General features: G+C 35.7%; 1 protein-coding gene across 3 annotated transcripts in view; it reads right to left on the bottom strand.

Annotated features, from left to right (window-relative positions):
* Positions 1 to 218: 218 nt before the first annotated feature.
* Positions 219 to 27,388, bottom strand: part of IFT80 (intraflagellar transport 80) — a 53,543-nt gene continuing 26,373 nt past the window's right edge. For 2 of the 3 annotated variants that reach the window (XM_054835627.1, XM_054835625.1), the window contains 12 exons: positions 22,039 to 22,218; positions 19,501 to 19,619; positions 18,561 to 18,635; positions 16,842 to 17,005; positions 11,693 to 11,757; positions 10,763 to 10,898; positions 9,934 to 10,081; positions 8,982 to 9,153; positions 6,369 to 6,458; positions 6,099 to 6,271; positions 4,867 to 4,990; positions 219 to 2,084 (listed from right to left, as the gene is read on the bottom strand). In XM_054835627.1, coding sequence (XP_054691602.1) covers positions 1,971 to 2,084; positions 4,867 to 4,990; positions 6,099 to 6,271; positions 6,369 to 6,458; positions 8,982 to 9,153; positions 9,934 to 10,081; positions 10,763 to 10,898; positions 11,693 to 11,757; positions 16,842 to 17,005; positions 18,561 to 18,635; positions 19,501 to 19,619; positions 22,039 to 22,218 — 1,560 coding nt within the window. In that variant the 3' untranslated portion in view covers positions 219 to 1,970. Of the gene's footprint in view, positions 2,085 to 4,866; positions 4,991 to 6,098; positions 6,272 to 6,368; positions 6,459 to 8,527; positions 8,546 to 8,981; positions 9,154 to 9,933; positions 10,082 to 10,762; positions 10,899 to 11,692; positions 11,758 to 16,841; positions 17,006 to 18,560; positions 18,636 to 19,500; positions 19,620 to 22,038; positions 22,219 to 27,388 lie in introns of all 3 variants that reach the window. The other variant, XM_054835624.1, reaches the window with a different exon arrangement.

Below are 27,388 nucleotides of genomic sequence, written 5' to 3'. Positions count from 1 at the left end.
TGAGGGTATTCTGAAATTTAGATTTCATATCCAAGGTTAAAATCGTACCAGGTTACCTGCATATTAGAACCTGGTGAAAATAAAGAATATCAGTACTTTCCCAAACTATTTGTTTTGCTTTGTTTTCTAGTTTTTGTTTATCTATTTAACACAAACATGCTCAGCACAGCATGTAGTTCAGGACTGGATGCACATGGAAAAAAAAAAAAAGATCTGATCAGCAATAAATACCTTAAGGTCTTTATTGTGCTTTGGCCTAGGAACTAAACAACCTTTCCCATCAGCTACAAATACAACACTTCTCATTAACACCGAGACACGGAGATCCAGCTTGAAGTACTGTGGTACCGCTTTCTGTGAATGACATCGCCAGCAGCCTGAAGGGTGGCCAAAGACAGTACCTCTGCACGCCGTGGCATCCCTTCCGCTGTTTTCTCTCAGTCCTTGCAACAGTTAATTGTTGCACCAGGCATTTTTAAGAAGCTGAGTGAATTTGCTGCCTCTGCTGTACTTCCAACTGGCCCAAGAATAAAAGAGCAAGATTGAGCTGAGACCCCGAACTTCGTATCACCGCTAGACTGGTCTTCAAAAATTGCTTAAGTTGCGTTACAAATCTGAGCCAGGCTTCATAAATTTAACATTAAACACTTGCCATTAGTGATATTTTTGGGCTCAATTCTGGAACTAGGAAGTGCTTTCTGCAAGTGAATGGAAGGTGAAGGTGTTCACTTTGCCACGTGTCAGTACACCAGAACACTGCGGAGCTTCAAATGAGCTACATCGAAATTGTTGTTTTATTTAGCAGTCAGGTAAATCAAAGGAGATCACCTAATGCATCACCTACTAGATACCTTTAAAAAAACCACTCTTATTTGTTTTTATTAAGAAATGTATGAACTATGCAAAAAAAGTGTCATATAATGCTTTCTAAAACAGAAGTAATTTGCCAGATATAAAGATATTTGACATTTTGATGGTAACATTTGAAAGATACATATAATACAATGGCAATTATGAATAAGCTGTTCATGTATTTATAATGCAAAGGGCTTCTGCAAAGAACATCTAACATATGCAGTCACTTTCATATGTAAAACAAATAAAAAATAGATTTTGATGAAATAACAAATGCATAACCAATATTTTCAAATCAAGTGCTTTGGGCAGAAAAAAATAAGTGGAAAGCTTTTCCTTATTTTAAATAAATATGATATGTTAACCTTAAGGAAGCTCTGAATATTGTTGTGAATTATGCATGTGAGATGCTACAAAACCAACCAACAATGCTGTTTGTTACTTCTAACAACACTCAAAGCATGTTCCATAGTATTTTAAACAATTTACATTATCTCAGAAAATACCCTTTATTGCTAAATAGTTTACTACAGCAGCAAACCTGAGTTGATGAAGTAATCTGAAATCATCTATTAAAGAATCTGCTAGTACATACGTAGTAACAGAAATATGTGTTACCGTAACTGCAAATGAAATATTCTTTCGTACTTTATAAGTGTAAGCTCCTTTTTCAATTTTCAACACGGAGTTTGCTATATTTGTTTTAGGGCAATTTAAACAAGTCTTCTCAGAGGTCCCTGAGGTTGCAGAAATAACCAAACTACTTAACTAGGTGCTTAAACAGGGAAATCGGTACTTAATTAGAGGCAACCAAGGTTAAATAATTTTAGTGGCAATGAAAATTTAAAAGCCACTAATGGAAAGACAGTTAATTTCCCTTTTTTCCTCATACATGTATTACGGACTACAATGTAGCTATTTACTAGAGCTAGGGCATCAGAACATAAACCCAGCTCAAAATGTAGGAAAGAAATAATTCTGCCTATCATCCAACAATTAACAAGAACTACACCGATTCTCACTCCTGTTCCCCGGAAAGTGCTTGCTGTGGCTTTTTTTTAATGTTTGTCAAATATGCCAGTACAAAATATTCAAGACGCACTTATTAAGGACAGTTATTGCTGTACAGTTACACTAGCTCGCACTGCGGGACTGGCTGCTGCTCGTTCTCTTTCTTTAGCAATTTCCATCTCTATTTTGGCTTTGATTTTATTCCAATCAACTTCCAGCTGTAAGAAGAGAAAAGCGAGTACACAGAGGTCAACTAACATTATAGAGACAGGTCAAACAGATAGCTATTCACTGTTTTAATAATAGACAAGTAGACAATTTGAAGTTACAATTACAGAGTGATTATATCAATCATTATATAGTTTTTCATATCTAAGTGGCAACTTATACTAATGGAATGCATGAAGGCACAGCTGAGTTCTAACAAACTGAGCTTTCCACCTTTAAAATAAAACAAGCTTGATATATTTTAACAAATACTAATACATCTCATTGTGTCTGGCAAAAAAAGCATTAAAAACCATAAATAGCTTGGATCAACTTGTATCTAATTTAGATGTAATGACATCTGTATCCTATTACTGAGAATATAGCCCTTTATCAATAATACATGCAGTGATGTCTTTTGACTGCACCTAAAGTCCACCAAGTAAACCGAGAGCGTATTGCACTAGTTATCTGATATAACAGAAATCAGATTTCTGCTTGAAATTTGTCTTCTACATCAATAAATGTTTTAGCTTAATCTTGGCATTTCTCCAGCTGCAGAGAATCATCATCTTCCGGCTGTATTCTATTTCAGTGAAATTCAGACAATAGATATAGTACAATATCCATGGTACAGTGGGGTATGACAGTTGTCTTTCTTTCCAAAAATGTTTGACAAGAAAGAATGGATCACGGTGCATCTGATGACTATAAAAACTGGGCAAAAAATGTAATTGTGAAATTCAGTTTCAATGCTGAAGAATTAAGACCGTCAAAGACAGGATAGGAGAAAAATCTCAACTGCTGCACAAGGAATTTTCAGAATAGCTGTTACTCTGTTAACTAAGTCATGAAATAGCAAGAAGATTCTCTATGATGGAAGATGTAACTGCAATACCCACGTTCTCATGTGAAAAGGTTAATGTCTCAATTCAGGATGCATTTACTGGGTCCAGGTGCTTTGGATCTGATGACTGAAATCTTTATGGAGCTCTAAGAAAGAATGTGTTTGCTTTAACAGATGTCACACAGATGCTAAACATACCACGGATAGGGCTAATTCTGCCATCTAGCCCAGAGAGCTACTTGCCAGTGACACCTAGTAACTGCCAAGATAGGGATTCTCAGTATACATATTAGGTTTATCATACCTTATATATAAGACGTGAGATATAACAACTAAACACATTGTTTAGATTCCGTATCTGATTGCAGATCAGTGCTCTCAGCTGCAGTATAGAAAAGAGGTAAAAACTCCTTACTTAAGCCTGAAGGAGCTGTAGGTGGTAAGAGGGAAAATAAGACTTCCCCCCCCCCCGCCCTGAGAAGGAATAGCAGCACACAATCTTTCTTTTCTCTTCAATGCCCTTAACATTTCCTTTTAACTTTGCTATACGAGTCTGACAGGCTGCATTAATATTTAGTTTCCACTGTAGGCAAGAGCTTAAAATGCACTTCATTAAGTAGGTTTCCTCTTAGTTTCAGATCCAATAGACAAGACCTCCAGAACACGGATGTGGAAAAGGACTTCTTTATTCCAGGTACCATACGCAGACCTAGACCCACCGTTTCAAGACTGAGTGTAAGGTGAAACGGGCTCCACTTGTGTCACTCTGCTCACACCTTTTCACTGGCAAGGTGTTGTTGCTTAGGAACTCTTCCAGAAACCACGGCTTTCTTGATGATTTAAAGACAAGACAGTATTATCCAAAAAGTCTTTTTCAGAAGCATCAGGGGATCAATATGATTTTTGCTCAATAATGGATTTAAAGTACGTAGAAGACATACTTCCAGCATAGCAGCCAAAATTGCTGCATGATAAGAGTGCTTGGAATCTGTTCTGGTTTTTTTTCCCCTGTATTTTCTAGGTAAGTACTGCAGAATGGTTCATTGAGGGGCTAGATGTTGTGCAGACTTTTATTCTTGTTTAGGAAGTGAAACATCCTTAGAAGTGCTACAAGCTAATGACTTACCTTAGAAATCAAGCTCTATTGAAAGTGTAATGGGCACTGTCCAATTAAAGGAGCCGAGCTAACAGCTCTGATGTATTTCCTGATCCATCAGCTACAGTGGATGAAAGGATCTGACACAGTCAAAGTACACATCTCTCCAATAGTTTCATCCTCGGAACGCTTAGGAACAGCGAGGGCAAGAGCAGGAAGGACATAGGGCTTCTCAGTGAAATTGCCTCTCATAAAGCCAATGCGCAGCAGTACTCCAGTGGAATCTGAGGTACTTCTAGCTCATGAACTGTGATATCTGTCCTCAGTCTTCAAGCTCTGTGAAATGCTAATAAATTGAAATGACCTACTGATGATGGAGAGGGTTTCCAGAGGTTTGATGAAATTGTATATTTAGCTATTTATCATATTTGGCAGAACAATTCATAGTTCACTCTTAATATATATCTGGATACCTTCAAAGTTTGTTACTGTTGCTATCCATAAAATTACATAAAGATGTTGAAGACATTTAAGAGGTACACATTCAGCCACACTAAGGTCTAGCTCCCTGTTTATAGAAAACAACTGTGCCTTCATTTGTATAACCTTTGCCAGATAATAAATACATACATTCCATATCTGTGCCTTCAAATAAAACACATGTACAACTATTACTAGCCAAGTAGCCACACATCAAGCTATGAACTTGTATTCAGATGTAAAAATCTTGAGATTTGTGTCCACATTTGAACCAAAGAAGGAAAATGTAAGAGCAATTCCCACCCTCCCAAACTGGCTACAAAGAGCAGGCTGACCTAAAGCTGTAGGAATAATCCTGAGGAATACTTACACCTTCTGCGTATTGCAAAAATCTTTTGTTCGTTTCTTTTTTACCAAAGTCCTCTAGAAACTTTTGTCGATAAGCCAGGACTGTGTCAACATGTGTCTTGTGCTTTACTGCTAGTTCTAGGGCCCTGGAATAAAACAGAAATGGGCTCGTCAGGCTATATAAATGCTTTGGCACAACTACAGTCACCATGGTTTTGCAAAATGATACGCTGAAAAGCGTTTGGGCTGCAGGCAAAGATTCCTAATCTATAATGCCAAGCAGTTTTACATTAGCATCAGTCACAGGATGTTAAAAGTAGTCGGCGAAGGAGACTGTCTATTTTATGATGCATGGTATGAAAAATATCCAACAATTCTTTCTGTTGACAACCTCATCACATCATTGGAGTTTGACAATAGAAGTCTTTTTATTTCAAGGAAATAAACCAGAATAGTTAGAGTTTATCACTCTCAATATAAAGGGGCAAAACTTAGCAACTTTATAACAGTCAGGAATTGCTTCTGAACAGTGTCACAATACACATTTATGGCATATGCTACACAGCATTTATGAATATTCTACAGGCAGGAAAGATCAGTCATTGGATTAGTATAATTGATTGCTCTCGCATCTGTTTTCTTCTCGATGGCATAAGGAATACTTATGTTTGATATACACAGTTTTTAGATGATACATTTTAGGCAACATAATAAATGCCACAGATACGTGGGGGAAGAACAACTTTTTGCCCACAGTGATATGAATATAATAGCAGAGAAATTAGGAGTAAATGGCCTCAGAAGATTCTGTTAGAAGACGTGGGGTTTTGTTTAAAGGAGAAATTCCTACTTTGTTTTCTCAGGCTTAATTCATATTTCATCCACCTACACAGTGCTGGGAGTCTGAATAGCCACATATCTATTTTTAGCAACAAGACATTTCAAAACGGCCTTAATTCTTGGAGGGTCACATACAGTTTGAGGTATCGCTAAAGACTTCTGTGTTAACAATAATGAAAAAGCAAAATGTTATTTAAAAATGCTTCCAAGTATGTTTTGGACTTTTATCACAGAGTACTTTTTTTTTCTATCATATTTAGAAGTTACTTCTTTGATTACTTTTGGTCAGGATATGATTTACTTCATCTTTTTACAGCTCAGGGCATTTACAGATAGGAAATTAGTCAGCTAAGTATCTGCAAGAAAACAACAGTAAGACTGTTTATAAACATATTGTGTTTGAAGAAATACTACCTATCCCAATTGTAAAGATTAATGTTGACTTGAATAGCTTGATAAATAAGGCCTGTTTGAAGAAGCAGGGTTTCAGCTTCTTGGGTGTTTCCACTGAACAGCAGTATATGAGCCATCCTTGACTCTTTTGATGGAAGATCTTTGATGGAATTGATATACTGAACTTTGTCAATCTGTTAACGAGATATACAACAGTTTAATAATGGAACTTAATTAATAAAATCAGGTTTGCAACAATTTAACTGAAAATAAAGAACTCGATTTTCCTACCTCACCAATTGATGCATAGGCGATTTCTGCTGTAGCCATGTCTTTGTTGGCAACTGCCATAGCAGCTAAACATGCCCACATAGTTTGATCCTGAAATTAAAAAAAAAAAAAAAAGCAACTCCTAAAACTTCAAATATTTATTATCATGCTAAAAATGACTTCTCAAAGGAAGTGTTACAGTCCTGAAAATAACGTATAACAATACATCATTTCTCAACATGCCATTCATGGCACCATGGCCTAAGTCTCTTATTAGAAAGTCACTACTTAATTATTTCTCAGAACTCCTTCATTATAAAAACACTGATGATGTGATCAGCTGAGACTGACAGTGTCCCTGTCACTACTTGCGGAACTATGCTGGCAACCAAAGTACTGGTTGTGGTTAAAAAGATTGATTTTAACCTGATTCATCTCAGCCTGGCTTCACAAATAACTGTGCTGGAACCATGATGCTGACAATAACAATAACTGTGCATTTATCATAAATGTACTATGAATGAAAGGAAAAAAATGACTTGACTGTACAACAGAAAAATAAATAAGAGCTTCAAAAGTTCTGCCTCCTTTGTGATATTTTCAGTACATTTTACGTTTAGAATTTAGAATTAGAAAAACTTAGTGATAATAATAATAATATTACACTATTGTTTTCTATTTTCATGACTTTTTGCATTTTTTTAAAATTTTTTTTTTTTTTTTTTTTTTACACAACCTTAAGGAAGCCCCACTAACTCAGAAAAACACTTAGGAAAATCCTGACATTTTGATATCTTCCCTTTTCAAGTCTGACTACATTATGACAAAGATATACTACTAAAACATATTAGTTCATATAGTTCAGGCTACCACATCTGAAAATTCTAGTTCAGACAGCAAAAATATAATTTTGAATGCACTTGTTAGTCCACATACACTCTAGGAATTAAGTGGGTTTTGTTAACTATGTTCAATAACGAATTTGAAAATAACAACTTTGCAATGTGTATAGGTTTTTAGAAGCAGCATAGGATTAATATAAATTTAGAAAATTAGGTGATAAAATGGTGAAAGCTCAGCCTGCAATTATGCAACAGACCAAATTTCTAAGAGTTTTTCACCAACGGGTCTTGCTTGTTCTCTCTTTCCTCAGAAAGATGGTCCGTTTTGTTACTACTGATTGGAAATACTCTGAACTGTCTACCTGGGTTGCCAAAATCAACAAAATAGCCCTGGATGGCCATGAAGAGTTTAGGAATCATGAAAGATAAATAAAGTTCTCAAAGCAAGACCAGCTGTGATGGCTCTCTGTTCACCTCGGTGTAAGGGTATTCCAGGTCATCCCTCAGCCCAAATACCAATTGTGAAATAAAAAGGATATTCACACCACCTAGTTTAGGCTGGTTTAAATTACCTCACATCAAAGACAAAAAAAACTTTCTTTTGTAATCAATGGAAAGGAGAAGTCTTCAAAGACCGAGTCCTAGGTACCTAACTTAAGATGCTTAAAACCAGATGATGTGAATACTCTTCACACTGAAAATAAAGATTCTGCTACAGTTTTTCTTGAGAGAGAGGCCTTCCTCACTTGTTGGGAGATACAGACTAATGAGGAAAAGCTTATAAAAACAGGACAGTGAAAAAACATGATACCTATATTAGGATTTCATTAAAAAAGCACAGAAAATTCTACACATTTTTCCTTTTGAGTATGATTAAACTCATTGGATGACTCTACCCACAAGAATGAAGAGGGTGCATGAAAAGTTTGACAAAGAAATCCTTGAACTGGAAAGCCTTCATATTAATCAGAAAGAAGCAGTATTATGAATATTACCACCTGATACAGATGTTTTCTTTTTAATGATGATGCACTTAGATTACTTAAAAAAATTAACATAATACTATATCTGAAATTCGAAATCCCAGTTCCCACTGCCAAATACTGGAATAAAAGCCTACTATTAAAAGGGTAACACTCAAAATAATCATAATTATACTACCCAAATTATCTGGATATGTATTAATTTAATAAAGCAAATACAAAAATATGTTAAATACACATTTAAGGTCATGATAATTATATGAAAATGCTAAACTCTTTTCTAGGAATAAATAGGGGAAGGAAGCAGGGTTTGGGAGGATTTTTGTTTGTCTGTTTTAAAGACCATCAGACTTACCTCATCTGTTGCTGTTGCCTAAATACAAGCAAAAGAAAGCGAAGGAGAAAAAACAAACAAACAAAAAAAAGTGAAATAGAATATGAAAAAATACTAAGCAACTCTATATGGAGATGCAGATAGTTTTTAATCAGTTATATTAAGGCCTAGTCCTGAAAACTTCAGTTTATTACCAACTTCTATGCGTACCGGTGTTCAACCCATCTGGACTTTGGAGGGAGTAAAAATATTTTTTATTGTACAATGAAAATTATGAAATTATGTATAGGTATATTATGTAATTATGAACATTTTATAATTTTTCACAACCAGCCCCAAAATAATCAGCAACAAAGCAGAAGAAAGCAAACGAGATGTAGCATCTGATATGATATTATCATCATTAAAGTAATACTTGAAAGCATAAATACTACAGCAAAACTATATCTGAATGTTCCTGATAATTAGCATTTACCTTGACAAAGCGACACAATCTGACAGCATCTTCCCATTTAGAACTACTAACATATTCATGAAGAATCGCAGGATAAGGTGAAATATTAAGGTGAATAAGTGAACCATCTGCTCTTCTAATTGTTGTTTGATTTCCCACAAAATGTACAATCTGGGGATTTTTGCTAAATTCACTGGGTAGAGAAAGAAAGGTAAGTTAATATTCACATTCTTACTGAAAAGAACATTACAAATTTAAAGAAATTTTTGTTTCAAAATTACAACACGATTATACTTCACTTTTAGAGCATGTAAAAATCTAAGCACCTAGTTATTCAATAGTTATATTCAACAGGTAGTTGTAATGCTCTCTAAAAATAAAATGATAGTTATGCACATTCACTGGCTGTAAGGCAAACGCAAAGTGGGTATTTGTGCAAAAATTCTCAAATACATTTTTCAGTTAAAAAAAATATTTGGGCTCCCATAGCTCTCAGAATGAAATAATTAATTCAGGTATTCTTTATGAAGAATTTCATATCACAAAGTACACAGGCTGAAGTAAACATGTAAAGTAAACATGCTGAGCTAGAAATAATATTATCTGTGACCTAATATCTTGATAGTTTTCATTTCCAACAGATACTTTAAATGGATCTTCTTTTTTGTTTGTTTGTTTTGTTTTTTAATAAACAACTTAGGCAATATTTCACGAGATACGATTAAAATTTTTCTTTTGCATTAAGATGCTATTCTGCTTTTAAACTGCGCATCATCATTTTAACTCCAAACTTTATGATATACCTTATAAAACACTTTTTCCTCATTTCCTAATCAAGAAGGAGTAATACAAAAAGAAAACGCTGCAACCCTGGCTTCTATTTCATCTGCCAAAATTAACATAATTCTTTAAGGAATGAATAAACTAGTTAAAATACATAATAATACTATTTTGATCAAAAAGAATACGTTACCTTGCATCTTTTTCATAGAGAGTTTTTGGCAAAAGATCTTTATCTACATAGACTGTGTTGGGGTAGTACCAGACTGTAAATCGGGTGTCTTGAATCCCACAAAGAATGTTAGACGTGTCATTCCAAGCCAAAGTTTGAACCATCGTCCCTTAATGTAAAGATAACAAATTAAGATGCATTTCCATAAGAAACTTCAAAATAAAGGTACACTGCTCAAAGTGTAGCAAAAGGGTGATTATTAGTCATTCTTAGTTCCTTTTTTAAGGGCTGGTTTTAATCCCCTAGTTTGTACGGTAATATCTTACAAACTTCCAGCCAAATTCAATTCTCTCTTTCTGAAAGAAACTTCTTTTCAGAATAATGTGTTTTGGACTTAGTTTTGAGACTGGAAATCAAAATTAACACAATGGTCAGACTGCATCTTTGTACTTACTGGATCATGCATCTGCCTACAGCATTTAAACTTTTAATTAAAAATATTATGGAGAGTTTGCATTTGCAAGAAAAATGTCTGAAAGATTCTGTATCGAATAATTCTGAGGAATACATCCTTCTCCAATATCCTCTTAGCTGCTTACTCTGGAATGCAGTAACAAATCCTTAAATGTTAACTACTGCTTTACATGTAATTGATATTAAAAATATCAGAATTTAGATAAAATGTACTAAACCTGTTTCTACCACTATCTTATGAAAGCCACAGGACTATTTCTAATGTTTTTTTCAAGTCCAATTTCACTATTACTTAAAAATCAAAATTTTGTTTCTTGTACTAGATAAAAGTCTATTTGCCTGCTAGCACGTAAACATTATTTTGAATTTTTCTTACCTATTTTGACAATCTTCTGTTCTTTTCCAAACCTTTTAACTGAAGTAATGTAAAGATCTCTGTTCTTATCAATAAAAGCTATTTTTCTTTCACTTGTAAGTCCTTTCTGGTCCAAAGCAATCTCCACAATTTCTGTCTGAAAAAGAAATATCTGATTTTTATTTTGGAGATTTGTATCATAGCAAGCATGCGATATTCAACAAATGAATGCTTTACTAAAGACAAGGCACAAAACTCTTGAAACACTGGATTGTGAAGACACTTTATGTGCGTCTTCTCTATTGAATGAAGTGTTATATAAACTGAATTTCATGCAGATTAAAACAAAACTGCAACAGAGAAGAGTTAGCAGTTTAGGAATTTACCACAAAACTACAGAAATACAAGTGTCAGTCCCAAAGCAAAAACTGCCTAAGAGATGAACGTTTATTCCTCTCGCCAGAGAAGCTGCCTAATTTTGCTTTTGGTGTATAACAGAAGAGTGAAGAAAAATAAAATGCAGCTCAGGCAATCAGTTTTGAAGTAAAAACAGTAAAAGCTCCAACTGCAGACAGACAACTTTTCACTAACGTTCTTTTCTTCAGTATTAACAACAGGTTGGCACTAGTCAAAGTTGCTTTGGAGTACATGCAAAGGAAACTCAGTTTTACTGCATAACAGAACTATTTACCTGTAGTTCCAAACTCTTACATGCATGGGAAACACATGCCAGTAACTGACCACAACCTATAGTATATACCTTTGTACATCAACACTGCATAAAGAATCTGATTTTTGTTATTTTAGAAGAGTCAGCAAGAGTTGTCAAGCTCCTTTCTATTAAGATTGTAAACCTTTAATGGGTTATTAGACCCATTGTTGAGGAAACCCATTACTGATTCTTAATTACAAAGTATAATAAAAAAAGAGACATTATATCCTTTACCTTACCTTATGGGTTAGAGGCTTTCCATCACCCAATGGCTTTCCAGATAAAGCTTCAAATATGTAGATAACTGAAGAAAAAAAGAAAGGGTTTATTACTTAAAAGCCACAGCTCTTCATAGACTTTTCAAGCAGTTCCATTCATTTTCAGAGTATAATTTACTGCCAGTGGATACTTATTACCATGTGCTAAATTCACCAGCAACTTTCACACTCGGGTCAAAAAAGAACCTTACAGTTGGGAAAATGTAACCATCAGTCTGCTGAGCTTAGGAACAGTCTCATTTTGCAGCTCGAGTGATCTGTGAAAATTCTCAAATATCATTATTTTCAGAGCATTGATAGCCATTGAAACATGGTATTATGGACTGATACGGAACTGAGAAAACTAGTGTTTTACTTCCTATCACAACTCAAATGGTTATTTATAGAAATGACACTAAATTCTACCTGATGCAAGTTTATACCCTGCATTGTGAATAAATTAATGTTACCAAGGTTATCTGATAGATTTACTCAATCTTAACCCACAATTTTGATGAATATGAAAGTTTAGGAAGTGATACTATTCACTGATATATTTTCCTAAAGGAATTAGTATCAGATATATAGAAAGATGTCCTTTGAACTATTGGGTAAAACATTCTTCAGAAGCGTTCTCTATTTTGTTAATAATCTGCTCTATTTTGAATTCTTCATACAGTGGTCACTAGGCATATTTTCTTCCAGGGCAGTGTAGGGTTTCTGCTTGTCATGATGATACATTTAATGACAATACATTAATAACTGGCTTCCTCAAAAGGTATCTGCTTTATCTCGATATACTTGAATTTTATATATAATTCTTGCAATCTTTACAAAAAGTCTATTTGTTCAACTCTATCCCTGTCTCACCCTCAAAAAACAAAGAAACAAACAACCAAAAATGAAAACAAAGAAACCTCTGTCCTGGTTTCAGCTGGGATAGAGTTAATTTTCTTCCTAGCAGCAGGTATAGTGCTGTGGCTTGCGTTTGGGATGAGAATAACGATAACACACTGATGTTTTGTTTGTTGCTGGGCAATGTTTGCACCAAGTCAAGGACTTTTCAGCTTCTCATGCTGCCCAGCAGCGAGGAGGCTGGGTCTGCACAAGAAGCCGGGAGAGGACACAGCCCAGGACAGCTGACCCCGACTGGCGAGAGGAATATTCCATACCATATGACGTCATGATCAATATATAACTTAGGGAAAGCTGGCTGGGGATGGGACCGCAGCTCAGGAACTAGCTGGGCATTGGTGGTCTGTGGGTGGTGAGCAACTGTACTATGTATCACTTGTTTCGTGTATTCCTTTTTATTATCATCATCATCATCCTCACCATTATTATCTCCCTTTTCTGTCCTATTAAACCGTTTTTATCTCAACCCACAAGTTTTACCTTTTTTCCCCAATTCTCTCCCCCATCCCACTGCAGGGGGGCAGTGAGCGAACAGCTGTGCGGTTGGTTTAGCTGCCTGTCGGGTTAAACCACAACAAATCCCCACCTACATCATCTGTATTTCTAGGCTATCCCGTGAAGACTCAAATTTGCAACTTGCCTAAAAATAAAGCTACTCTTTCTTTATTTCTGCCTCTATATTTATACACACATGTGTGCGTTTGATGCACATCCATGTGTGTTCAAAAACTATTCATACATACTTTATATATAGTCTGTGAACATACAAATTCAGACAGATGTAGGTATTCAAACCTAGAGAAAACAGTAACATTATAAGGAACACCAGCTGTAATTTAAAGCACACGATTCCGCGTTAGTTCATGGAAAACACAGATGTGACAGAAATGTTCCAGATGTTCAATAACACATCCCACCTGTGATTTCAACACATTACCTGTAAGCATATTATATAAGATGAACATACATGTTCATTCCAAAGGATGGCGATGTTAACATGTTAATCCTGCTGTGCCTTTCTTTCACTAGGACACAGGATGTTGGTTTGAGGTCAATACAGGTTATACAGGCAGAATTTGAAAAAAAAACCCCAACAAAAAACCAAACTATAAGAGCAGGTGTTCAGAAAGCATTGGTTGAGTTTGCAGAGGAAAAAAAGAAAGGGTTTTGCACAAGGGTTGCTCTTGGCAGCTGGCTAAATACACAAAAGAAAACTAGTTGTTCCTGAGAAGTGTTTTTTTTCTCACTTTTATGCATGGCTCCCTGCATGAGATTTATTTTGATCTAGCTACACAAGCCAATTTTACTGCTACTACACTAGCTATAGGAAGTGAGATTAAGAGAGTTTTAAAGAAAACCACTGTACCCAATTGACAAGTAGAATTGGTTAACTTTTCATGAATCTTATTCAGGTATTTCAGAAAATAAGTTTGGAGTTGTTTGGGGTTTTTCCCTCTGTCTGGAAAAACTCCACATCGCTTTACAATCATTTAGAACGCAAAAGAGATCTTTTTTATATGTATAAGTTAAAACTATAAACAAAGGGCATTCTCTCACTTTGAGCATCCAGCGAAAGAGAACAGCTACTGTGTGTCCTTTAACACACCCATTCTATTATCGCAGAATAACTGCCCTAGGGCCAGCAGTTCCCTTTTGAGAATAGGCTCACCTCCCTCTTCCAGCTTCATTAGAGACCGAGGAAGGACTCTAATTGCAGAGGTACAAATCTTTTTTCTAGATTACTGAAAGAGGAAGAGTATTCAAGTAACAACACTGAAGCACAGAAGGTTATAGCTCTCTCTGTTTCAGAGTAAATTAGCTCGTAGAGAGCTCCATGCTACGACGTGTAAACTCTTCCTGTATCACTGAGCTATCTTAGATATTTCTACAATGCAGTGCAGTAGGAAAAACTGACCTGCCCTCAAAATAGAGCAAAGAAAGAACCACTTCTGCTGGGGGGTGAGTCGAGAAGAATAAACAGGCCTAGATAAGCCACGGTTTCCTGTGCCAAGAATCTGTTTTCCCATGTGCTGGCATATTATAACACTTTTCACCACTACTAGCGGGACTCATACCTAAAAAAAGAAAAAAAAAACCACATCCACCCCTACTCATTGCCCTGATGGAAGGTCCTTCCAACAGGATCATTTGGAGAGATTATCTTGAAAAGACAGACAGAAACCCAGCCTCTGTGAATTACAGTTTTGATGAGGATTAGCCTGGGTGCAGAATCAGCTGAGAAGTTTTTCAGGACACTAGTAGGAATGGTTGGGAGCTGGAGATGCTCTTCGGTCTATTCAGGAAGATGGGCAGAGGAACGAGGCAAGAGAGTGAGTTTACCATCAAAATCTTAAATATGCGTGCATATAGACAGCAGTCAATATTTATGAATGAATTTTCTATATAACCTCAATTTATTTAAAACATTTCTATTGTTTTTATTCTAACAAGGTGTCAATATGGCAATAAAATAAAGTCTCTGTGTTATACGTATTAATGTACAAACATACACACACTTGTGTGATATACATAGACACACACAGAGTAAAATAGAAAAGATCAGACATAAAATGCAACTTTTCACTGATCCTTTTTTTTTTTGCAAACTACTGCTTTCTTCTGAATAATTTACATTGAAATATATTTTTGCTGATTAAAATCCATTTTAATTATTACACAGCTATTTTAGATATTATTTATGCCTTGGTGCTTGAGGATAATATTTTCTGAAGTAGTTTTCCTTAAAAAGGAAATGCGCATTATGGTTATATTACTACTATTAGAAATAATTCTTCAAAATGAAATAAAGTATTTCTTCTCACACAAAAGATAAGGATGTACAAGAGGAAAAAAAAAAGAAAAATCCAGAATATGCAAGTTGTACGGAGTAGCAAAAATGCTTTCTAACAAGAAAGTGGGAAAAACCTCGCCTTTTCTTTTGCTTGGGGAGGGATATTTTAAAGGATCATTACAAGAGTTTTCTTCATTCACCAAGTAATTTAAGTTGCAGGTTATATACTGAGAAAACTACTGTACAATCAGTACTAAAGGGCTAAGTCCCTGCCTACAATAATCAGGATCTTTTGTCTTTTGTACTTCACATTGAAAGGCTTTTTTTCTATGGCAAAAAGAAGATAAATATGATTCTTCCTTGCTGCAAGACAAAGAATTCTAAAATTCTGAAATGGTTTAAAATCTAATCATTATGTCGAGGGTAACAGACTTATAGATAACAGATCGAGTTGGTGTCAGTTGGAACCACGGGCAGGAAGTTTTCACTGTTTCACTCCGCAATAACAGCACCTCCTGTGCACAGTTGTTCCCACTGGTAATCCCCTTGCTGGCCATATCGCAGGAGAAACACAGCTATAGATAGCACTGCAGCCCTGTATTGTAATATTTGCATGGCCTATAAATGGCACAGTTACAAAGGTAAAAGTCATCGTGCCACAGGTTTTCCAGCAATGGAAGTGTCTGTCTCCAGCAGACGCTTAAAATTCAAATTGTTGCACAGGCAAACTACACATTTGCATCAAGAGATAGAACAAAGGAAAAAAGCTGAACGACAAAAAGATATTCCTGTACCACTCATTAATGCAAAAAATTACGTGAAGTTCATTTGGCCATATTATGTTTTATAATTATAGTGCTTTTAATGCCAAACCCCAAAAATTAAGAACATAAAAATCTTCAAGAACACAACACTGAGAACATCACAGCCTCATAACTATGGTCACACCAGCCACGTATAAAACTTGCATGCTGTAAAGATACAAACCCAAATAAACTAAACCAAAGAACATCTGGGAACTAAAATTCATCACGGCTAATGTACTGGTAGTTTCTAAGAGCAGCAGTCAAGCAGAAGGACATTGCTGAGGTGGTACTTTAGAAAACCACATATCAGAGAGTGAAAACCTACCATCCTAGTATTTACTGCAAATATTCCATGGCTCTCTGAGGCATTACACGCACAACTGGAAGTTCAGAGACATATATAATTCTCTTTAACTTTTTAAATCAAAGTTAAGCAAGACCCATCATTTTAATTCATTTTTATAATAAATATTATCTTTAATTTATATCATAGATACACTGTTTATGCTTTATGCTTTCTTTTTTACCATAACTATGCTAAGCAAAGTTAAATGTGAAGATGTTGAAAACTTCACAATGAATTATTAGCAAATGTGGAACTATTAGAACCAAGACTTACCCTTTTCATCAGCTTTGTCTTTTACTGCTAGAGTATCATTACTCAGAGATACTGTCTGGGCATTTAAAATATCTGTTCTCATGCCTGGAAATTTTGGAGAGGAAATTAATCTTCCTTCATATGAATATAAATAAAGTCCTCCACCATCTACAAGAAGAAAATGCCTACCAAAAAAAAAAAACAACCCAACAAAAATGTAAATCACTAAATAAGAAAAACATGATGATAGTTTCAACAGTTTGAAGATGATTGTCCAGTATCCTGCAATTGTTTTCAGTTAAACTACATAATTTCTAAGTCTTACATTTCAGAGTTGATATTCTGAAAGCTCTGTATGGAAGATTTCAGTTTTAATATAAATGTTATCTTTTTCCATGACAAATATTTATTGTCTGGAATCACTATGATTTTATCTGTTAGACATATTATAAGATTTAAACCTTGTAACTCCTGATGACAAAGCATACAGCTGCAGACGGTACTCCCCCTCATGAGACAGCACTGTGTGTATGTATGTGAGAAACAGCTTTAATGTTTACAGCTAGCTTTGAAACAGCATTACCTGTACCGTTTCCTTCAGTTCAACTAGATTATAACATAAAGCAAATAGAAGACACTTTCAATGAACTCATTACCAGCTATTATGATGCAGGGCTTCAGTGAAAAGTAACTCCTTTGCAGGAACAAACTTCAAACTTTTGTACGGAACATAAATAGTTCTGCATAACAAGAAGCATTTGGTATGTACAGTATTTATAGTTCATAGAAACAAAACACATCCATAACCAAAAAGCCAGTTGTTAGACCCCCAGCTATTGTAAATGTTACCAATCCCTGGTACCAAACGAACCACTGTCTGTTTGCACAATTATCTGTCAAGGTAGACTGGTTTTACCAAAACCTATGGTTCATTTCTGTGGATCACCTCCACTGCCAAAGAATCTCTGCCATGTTTTCAAAATTTACCTTTAATTGGCAGCACAAAGCTCCAAATCTAGAAACCGATTGTCGAAATCCTTGCTTAGCTGTTCTCTACTGCACTATCTTTGTAGACTAGGACATAAGGGTTGAATCTGAGGCACTCAATGCAGTGAGCATTGTGCTGCACTGTGCTGAAATAGTTGTCCAACAATATTTGTCCATGAGAATTAAGACTATAATCAAAACTCAAGATTTTCGACTTCTGCTCCTATTCTTAGTCCTTTGAAAGAGTCTCTTTCTACAAAAGCACATGTAAAGATCTCTTTTGACAAATGATTTTCAGGAAATACAAATTAATTTTTTTTTAAACTGAGAAAAAAATGTAATTTCTTGCAACTATAAATACAAATATGTAAGAAAAATGAAACTATTTCTTTTTATTTGGCATACCTGGCAATGTTTTTAATAAAAATTGCAGACCAAAGATAATTTATATAAAATATATTCCAGTTGAAAAAAGCAATATAAAACATCAAAACCCCCCAGATGTTACTGTAATGTCAGAAGATCTACTTCCTTCCATAAATAAGAGTATAAACATACATAATGTATGAAAAGATTCATTACCACCATCACAGACCTATGGCAAATATACCAGCTAAGCTTTTACGTACTACTTAACAACACTGTATACTTTTTGTCGAGTTCTAGTATTTCAATCTGTTCTTATGTTAGATAACAAAGTTTTAGGAAATGCACATTCACATCTAATAGTGAGCATTACAAGAAGTAAGCTACCTTTCTGCTTGTAGAATCAAACTAACTGTTCCTTCCTTCAGGTCAAAGATCAATGGTGTATTCCAGTTCTTTGTACTGAAAAAAAATTTCATCATTTGTTAAAACCACTAATCTTCACATCTCATTATAAATATGAAGTTGATACCACGAAGTAAAGCACACACATTTAATCATCTACCATTCCTAAAAAGGGAGGTTTTTAAAAGGAAAGCAGCGTTTAGGAAGCCAAGTAACAGATAACCATGCAGTATGATCCAATAACAACTTCTGCCTTCATTTTTCCATCCCTTCACACTAGCAGTAGCTGACTTAGGAGTCTGAGTAAACTGTAAATTTATATTTACAGGAAACAAACGTATTTTAAAAATATTTCCAATTTGTGATTCAGCTCTTTTACAGTGATCCAGAGGTAGGACAGAGTCCCTCATGTGCCCTGTTACAGGCTGCATTTTTGTTCAGCATTAGTCATCTCGCTGAACAGAGAAGTGCCTTTAGGAGTAAACTTTAAATTTCAGCATATGAAACACAATACCATGTTCTTAAAACACAATGCAGTATCGAATCATTCTTATTCTATTCCAAAATAATGGCAAGCCAGAAGCAGTATCCAAAGAAAAGGAGTCCCTAGATGGAGGTACATAACTGGGACAAATACACTGACATCCAGCCGCCATTCCTGCTGTCTCTAGGTGAAAAGAAAGAATTTGTGTAGCAAAATGAACAGGCAGTCATGGCACCAGCAAGAAGCTGAAAGAAAGGATGACAGGAGGAGGGCAACTGTACTCCAATACATTTTGTTGTAGATGATGCTAGCTTCCATAGAATATTTCAATTACTTAAAAAAAAAAAAATTAACTACTGTACTTCAAATAAAGTTTCTGCTACTCTCTTACAACCATTAGATAAACTTGAGAAAGCTTCATGAATTTGTATTACTTACGAAAACACGTAACACTGAAGAGAAGTTGAAACAACCAAATGCCCGTAGTTCAAAGAGGCTTTAATAACCCTGTCACGGAATTCCAACAAATCTACCGCATCATTAACAACATTGTGCACCTAATCAAAAGAAAGTTTTGGTTGAATAAAACAACAATAACTGAAATGAAAACTAACTAGTGAAATATTATATTCTTTCTTATTATAAGCACATGCTGATACTATTATGCCACTAGCAGAACATATCTATTTAGAAACAGGCACTTTCATAGCACTGGTGAAAACTTAAAAACTCAGAGGTTCTATAAACTCCAGATAAACAATGAATAATTACTGAGGACCTGGATGGAGTTCCTTAAAAGAAAGGAGTAATTAATGCATACTTGGAATACATAAGGTATCAGCGCAATATTATACACGAGGTTGAGAAAATGAGATCAAAGACGTCTGAAAGTTCCCATTTTAAGACTCAAGTGTTCAGCTGCTGATTACCGAAACATTTGAAATGTCATACTTCAGCAATCCCATCATGATCCCATCAGAACAATTTGGCAATATCCAAGATCTGGATAAGATGTGTTGTCTAGATGTTCAATTGCTCTAGCATATATTTTAATGCTACCACACTCTGAAGTAAGAAAAATTTGGGAGACGGCCTTGATGAGCAGGCTGTGCCTTTGCCACTTCTGTGAAAATTTGCTCAAATGACAATGTTTCAAGAAAATCGCAGTTTGCCTGTAATCAACACAGATTTTTGAGCTCAAAGATTTCAGGCAGCTAAAATCTAAGGATGTATCTTATGACGGGGGTAGTGGTCTTTGGTTTTGTTTGGGTTTGTGTTTGTTTGGGGTTTTTTTAAGATGTCACCATTCCGAGGATGGTAACTTCTCTTTGATTTGCTCCATTATGCAACCAATTGCAAAACAAGGACTGAACTCAATTATTATGAAAGCCTAGAAATCATTTCCAAAGACATATTAATTGCTATGTCTACCGCAGTGATATGTCCATAATTAACTTAGCTATTGCAGTACTCAGAAAAAAAGAATGCATCTAGATCTTTTTTGCAGGCAATATTTTCCTACATAAATATATAGGAATAAAATAAAATCACTATAAGATAATAAAATAAACTGGTCCTGACTCAGGGTTAGCTATACTTCCTCAGTTGTTTGCATATTCAAACACCCTGGAGATTATTCACAGAGCCCATCTGTTACGAGTCGATGTCTGGGAATGAAAGAAGAAATATGAATTTTTACCTGCTAATTTGTCTTCTGTGTTCCCAGACACTGACTCATGTTATCCCACCCACCGGACCAAACCGTAATACAGCATTTCTGTTGTTACAACTTTTCCCAATTACATATTCAACATCAAAGAATCAAGACCCAAAGAAATTTAAGGGCCTAATTAGGAATTTAGGAACTTGCTTTCGATATTGAAAATATTGGCCTGGTGTCCAATACCAAATGTGTAATTTGGAAAATTTGTAAGAATGGAAATCTTATATTATCCCAGTGTTCAGAGAGTGAATGTTGTGAGTCAGTGTCTGGGAACACAGAGGACAAATTAGAAGGTAAAAATTCGTATTTTTGTATTAATTCCCAGATATTTGGTAACCTAAATGTGGATTCAGGCCAAGATTTTTCAAAAGAAGGATCCTAAACTTAAGCTCCAGAAACCACATGCAGGGGCCTGTTTCATTTCCAGCAGTGCTGAGACTTGGCAGCTCCCTCTGAGGTCAATGCCTATGGCTCAGTACTCAGCTGGAAGCACCATGCAGGTACCTGATACATGTTATACGATACATGATAAATTTCTGTAGCTGTGGAAGATCTGAACGTAGGCTGTAATACAATATGTGGTGCGGAAAAGCACATTACAACTCTTTACAGTTATAGTCAGCAACCACATTTATCTGGAAATGCCCTAAGACAGCAACATTCATCGTAGCTTCGTTAACAACACGGATACAGTAAACCCTAAAAATGCATTAGCTATTACAAAGTGCATCAGTGCCTCCAACAACTCACGAATGCAGATAAGGTAAAGAAAGCTCCTCTATATTATCTACACCTAGTTATGCAGCTTCATCTTTGCTGACAGTTACTGTAATACTATTTAATATGATGCTTTGGTTTTGGCCAATGTATTTGTATTGTTTTCTGCATAAACATTTTCATTACACTTGAAATTATCTCTCTCTTGTAAGTGGCCTCCCACGGCTAATTTCACATGCTCTTCAAATGAGCTTTGCATTTTTCTGGAGGATGAAGTACTTCTGAATCATATAATTCTGGTCCGTCTGGTGGTACGGTTTGGTTTACATAGATCTTATCTTCTGTACAACTGATAATTATTTACACCACTTGCTAACTCTGGTCATTTTATGATCTTAAACGTTTTCAGTCGTATATACACAGAGGAAAAAAAAAAGATAATGTTTTGTCGTGGTTTAAAAATTCCCAATTTTGCATTAAAAAAAGCCTCAGAAAGCTAGTAATCAGAATGCACAGCTCCGAACTGTGACGATTACCTCCATGGTTCTCCTCTTAATTAACGTTATTTCAAAGTTCTTCCACTCCCAGCGCTGCTCCACGACATGGGCAAAAATGACATGTCCATTTCCACACGCTCCGGCTAGTTGAGTGCCATCAATAGACCAAGCGATATTAAATATGCTGCCAGTGTTGGGCTTCTCTAAAGCATAAGACCACTTGCAGAAAAAGAGAAAAGAATTCTTAATTTTTTTTTTTTTTTTTACTTTTTAGAATTGATTTATTGTAATAGATAGATTTGCAGGGTTATAATTTTTAAAGAAACATTGATGAGCTAACTTGTTCTTACAGCTTGAATAAGCAAACCAAAGAGATCAGATTTCTTAAGTCAGACTCCTGAAAAACAGGGATACCAAAAGGAAAATCATCAGGTACGGCAGAAATAAAACATGTCACAATGTCTGAAGTACACTAGTTATCTAGCCACAATACATTTAAAGTGTACTTAGTCATTCATAAATCTAGACAAGCACTACATAAAAATTAAGTGAACGTACTTAGAAACAATTATACTGGGTTACAGGGGTGCAATGGGCTACAGTCTTAAGTGTGATGCATTCAGTTTATGCCGCAGTGACAGCAGCTCCTGAGTATAGAAACAGCAAAGCCTAGGCAAAATCAGTCAGTACAAACAAGGCACTCCTATCCCAGTATACAGAGATTTGCAAAGCTCTTGTGTTGTTTCTCTCCGTGCTTCCAATGTAAGGGACATTGGTGGATTAAGAAAAGCTCTGAAAGCAATGCCTGTGTACTGTTCTCCTAACCTAAAAAAGAAGCTAGATACACCTTGCCTACCTTTTTCTCTAGTCTCTGTTGTTTCTGTACAGGGGAAGGATGTATTAAAAATTTCCAGTTGCTCTGCTTGCAATAACAACAAAACATTGAAACATGACTGCAACCAAAGCTGTGACATCTGGCCTAGCTTTGGAGAGAACCAGAAACAACAGCTCTGTGCGTTGTGTTCGTTTTAGACTAATTAAGAGGTGCTCACAGAGGAGTATCACAGTTTAATGTCATGGGGGCACAGGTCAAATAATTGTATTTCAGAATCTTATTATCAAAATAAGTAGGGTATCTGCTTTCCTATGGAGCTAGAGATTCAAACACTTGGCAAAATGGCATCACTGTACATTTTCCTGCTAATGGGATTTTGCAAGGTGGAAAGGCTCACTTGGACCTAAAGAACGCATTTCTGTGGTGTTGCGGCTAACATTTTCCTTCACCTTCTATGACTGGTTTACATCATCTACATCTATTAAAATATAGTTCTCAGTTTGGTTTGTTGGTTTTTAAATGGAGGCCCAAAATTATTGGGATAGCAGGAAGCTGTGAAAGCAGCAGTGTCGGGAAGGCTGCAGCACAGTAGGTTTTGGGGACCAGGAGACACGCTGCTCTGCCCAACAGCTAGCCAGCCTCAGGCAAATAACACCAGAGATCATACAGCCAGTCGTGAACTGTGGGCTGGCTGCTAAAAGATGCTTTTAATTAAAAAAAAAAAAAAAGATAAAGGAGCTTTATACTCTCTAGCAACAGGGTGTAAGCTGCATTTAACATTTTAATTCCTTGCCTGCCTCCTGCACAGGGCACAGTGCCCCCCCCTCCTGCCCATGTGGCACCGTGGAATCGCCTGTTCCAGTGCAACGGGGATGCAGAGCATGAGCTTTAATGAAACAGCACATGATTTCTTATCCTTTGAAACCCCCCCACCCCTACTTTCATTCTCTGATTTCACTCTCTCTGTTAGCATGGCAAAAAATAAAATCATAAATCGCCCCAGCACAAAGAATGAGGAAGAAGTATTAAAACTGGCATTTGCTTTTTCCCTTCTGACCCATAGCATGAATGTGGTTACAAGAGAAGCTTACATTTAGTACTAAACCTAATTTTGTTCCTTTTCAATATTTAAATTTCCTCCAGTGAAAAACTTTATTCTCAAATTCCCTCAGCCTTATGTACAAGATACCTCTAAAGTTTAGCTGGATCCTTATTAACATATTCTTGTCAAAAACTACAAAAATTTTGAGACCAAGACCCTTGTTTTCTACCTCAGAAATACAGTTCATACAAATCCCAAATCTCCAAACAAGCATTTCCCTGAAAGTGGATGACGAAAAATGAAATAACCTTTTTTTATGAACTGTTAGGAAGACATTAAACCAGGTTTTAAAATGAGAAGCAAATCTCAACTATAGCCTCCTCAGAACTGTGTAATAGAATATTTTGAAAAACATTTAGCAATTGAAGAACTACCTGAATATTCAAAAGCATTTGGAATCTTAATAAGCAAATCAGTAAGAAAAAAGATGTGACTGAAGTTAAATGTAGACATTCGGTTCTCATGACTTTTGGATACGTATTACACCAAAGGAGAGACAGCTGGAAGAAAACACCTAATGTTTCTAACACATTTCATATTCTGATTTCTTTTGCAGTACGCATAAAACCCAAGAAATACTAAGTCCTTCACACAAAGTCTTCATATGACTTTGTGTCATATGATATGAAAACGAAACAAAATCACAAAAATTACAGTAAAATAAAGGTGTCAGACTGAAACATTCAACAGCGAGGAAACACAATGGGATGAAATTCAACCTCCCAGTTGTGCTAATGATTTGCAGAATACTATGTAAGATGACCTACTGAGTTAAGGCTCTTTTACTGCTTACGTGCGTAAGGGTGAGTGAAAAACAATGTCAGCACTGACTGACTTTCCAAATTCAAGCACTCAATTTTAAGGCTTCGGCTTGCCTGCCTCTTGGCTCACAAACACGCCATTCACTGCCTGTATGATCTGCAGGCAGGAGGTAATTGCAATTTTTGGAGAAAAGTCCACAACCTACTCTTCTGTCTCGACAGAATGAATTCTGTATGAAACACTCTATAGTAATTAAGAGCATAATATTCAACTATGTCTGACATCCTTATACGGCAAATGAGTAAGCACTTGTTGTAGGACGGATGATTGTAACAAGCACACTCAGAGAATGCTCTACATGTCCTACGTCTGAGACATATTTTTCACAGCTGGCCAGATGTAATCTATCTGAGAACAGTTTGAAGAAGTACTATTTCAAAACTGAATATTGGGATCCTCCCAAACAGACAAGGCTGTTCTAAGGTCATTTGCCTTAGATCAAGAACCTACCCATCAGTCAGAAGGAATAATAAAGGGGAATCAAACCATCAACTAAGAACCAGTTTAAGGAGCTTGAAGAATGTGGCTTTGGTGCTGCTTTCTTATGCACAGCAGATACACTGCAGCTCAGAGAGGATACATTTCCAAAACTCCTTTTTTTTTTTTTTTTTTTTTAAACCAGAAGTCTTTTTTTAAACCAGAAGTCTTTTTTTTTTCCAGGTAGTTGAAATAGTCAGTAAAATATTTCCAGATTATAACCTTGTTTTAAAAAAAACAAGTTAGATAAAGCAATTACAAAGTTTTACTTTCCAGTTATTTTTGAAAGCTCTCAGTATAATTCAGACCACTTCAATGAATCATACTCCCTGCAGATGTCTGGTACATTTATCATGTACACAAAATATTATAATAAAAATCATTTAGCTCTCCATTTGTAAGATAGGAACAATTTTTTAAAAACCAAAATTGCTGCTATGTATTTCCTAGATACACTGAGTTTAAAAAAAAAGGGTATGTATATGACTATATGAAGGACTGTATGAACACTGTTCTAGCATTAGCTGCAATATTATACTCTGGTATTACTGTTTGGCTTATACTTTTCCTGTGTCATAATTAATTTTTCATTTAATTCAACAAACTCTCTCAAGAACAAAAACAGTAGTTATAAAAGTTTCATTAAATAAATACATAAAAGCAATAACCTAAGCTTCCCTTTTCCGATTGCACAATGTAGTAAAAAAGATGAAGTACTGTAGTTACTGAATACTGTCTGACTTCCATAAATGGAAACCAAGTAGGCTCTTGAGATGTCGGTGAAATTATTTCAATAAGCAGATTCAGAGAACTCTGTGTCCCAGGAACAAGGACAGTCTTTCACATGTACAATATTGATGCTCCAAGACTCAATATGAAGGATCTCGTTAGTTATTACTTCTGGACTGAATGCAATAAATTAAGAATGGTTATCCACATAATACCACAGCATAAATGTTTTGAAAAAAAATGTAGCGAAGAAAGAGTGTTTTCTTAAATTTTAAGAGTAATACTGACGTGAGCTGTGCAAAGGACACTTGCTTGTTCCTGGTCTCTGTTTCGGCTCTGTTTACCAGTAAGGGGAGTTTTGAACAGGGAATACTAACGTAAGATGAACTAAAGCTGATACTGCTGAACCTCCCCCATGATGTCAGAATCTACACAGTGTACCTAATCCACTGACTTTAATAGAAGTCTTTGCCCATCATTTTGCCCTCTTTATGAAAAGAAAACATGCAATCTCCCCCACAATCCATCCTAGGAATGAGTGTGCAGACTGGACTAACAGCAAATACACACTCTCATTCTTTGACGCCCCAATTGATACAAACTAAGACAAGTGTGCTAGAACCGGCCTCCCATCCAAGCCCGATAAAGAAAGTTTCGGGTCCTCCGAAACTGAGGACCTCTTTTTTATTATTTATTTTAAAGCGAAGGCTCAGTTTTCCTTGTGCCCCATAGGGTATTTCACATTAATGCAGAGGTAGCTGACATCTGAAAATATATTATAGTCTGAATGCCCATTAAAAGCTGGCAATCAGCTCTCACTACTTCTGAGTGACAAACCAACACTTCAGCACAAACTGTGCAGAAGATTCTCATCAGAAAATTAATAGTAATTTTCTGATTTAATGGAAGGCAAATTGGATCTTACAAGATTATAAACATCAATTATCCAAAGCAAATCCATACCTAGGTGCATTTGAAACACCTGAATATGGACACATATATGAAATAAGCTCATGGGAAATACGTATGCATATATATCTATATACACCACACTCCCCCTAGATATTTTACTGAGTATAAAATATGGTATTTTACAATAAAAAGACTTACTAAGCTTTCAATTTCTACCTACAGAAATCCATGAAATGTTCTACATAGACAATCTGTGTAACTAGAGGTGAGGAAATCCAGAGCTACGTGTGAATATAGAGCAACTTATGTGAAGAGGAGAAAGGATCCTTGACACAACTACTGAAGTACGGAACTATGAGGGAATCCTATTGCCACTTTAAACTTTTGTTGGACTTGACCCCAGTAATTAGTGTGAATTATCAAGAACTAAGCCATGACCTCCAGGTGAGGTATTAAGCTGCATATTAGAAGAACAAAGCCAAAGAGAGGATATCTAAAAATCTCCTGAAATC

Source organism: Grus americana, chromosome 9 (genome assembly GCF_028858705.1).
Source record: "Grus americana isolate bGruAme1 chromosome 9, bGruAme1.mat, whole genome shotgun sequence".
Classification (NCBI taxonomy): domain Eukaryota; kingdom Metazoa; phylum Chordata; class Aves; order Gruiformes; family Gruidae; genus Grus; species Grus americana.
Note: the sequence above shows the minus strand (reverse complement) of the source record. Positions and strands in the feature narration are given on the sequence as shown.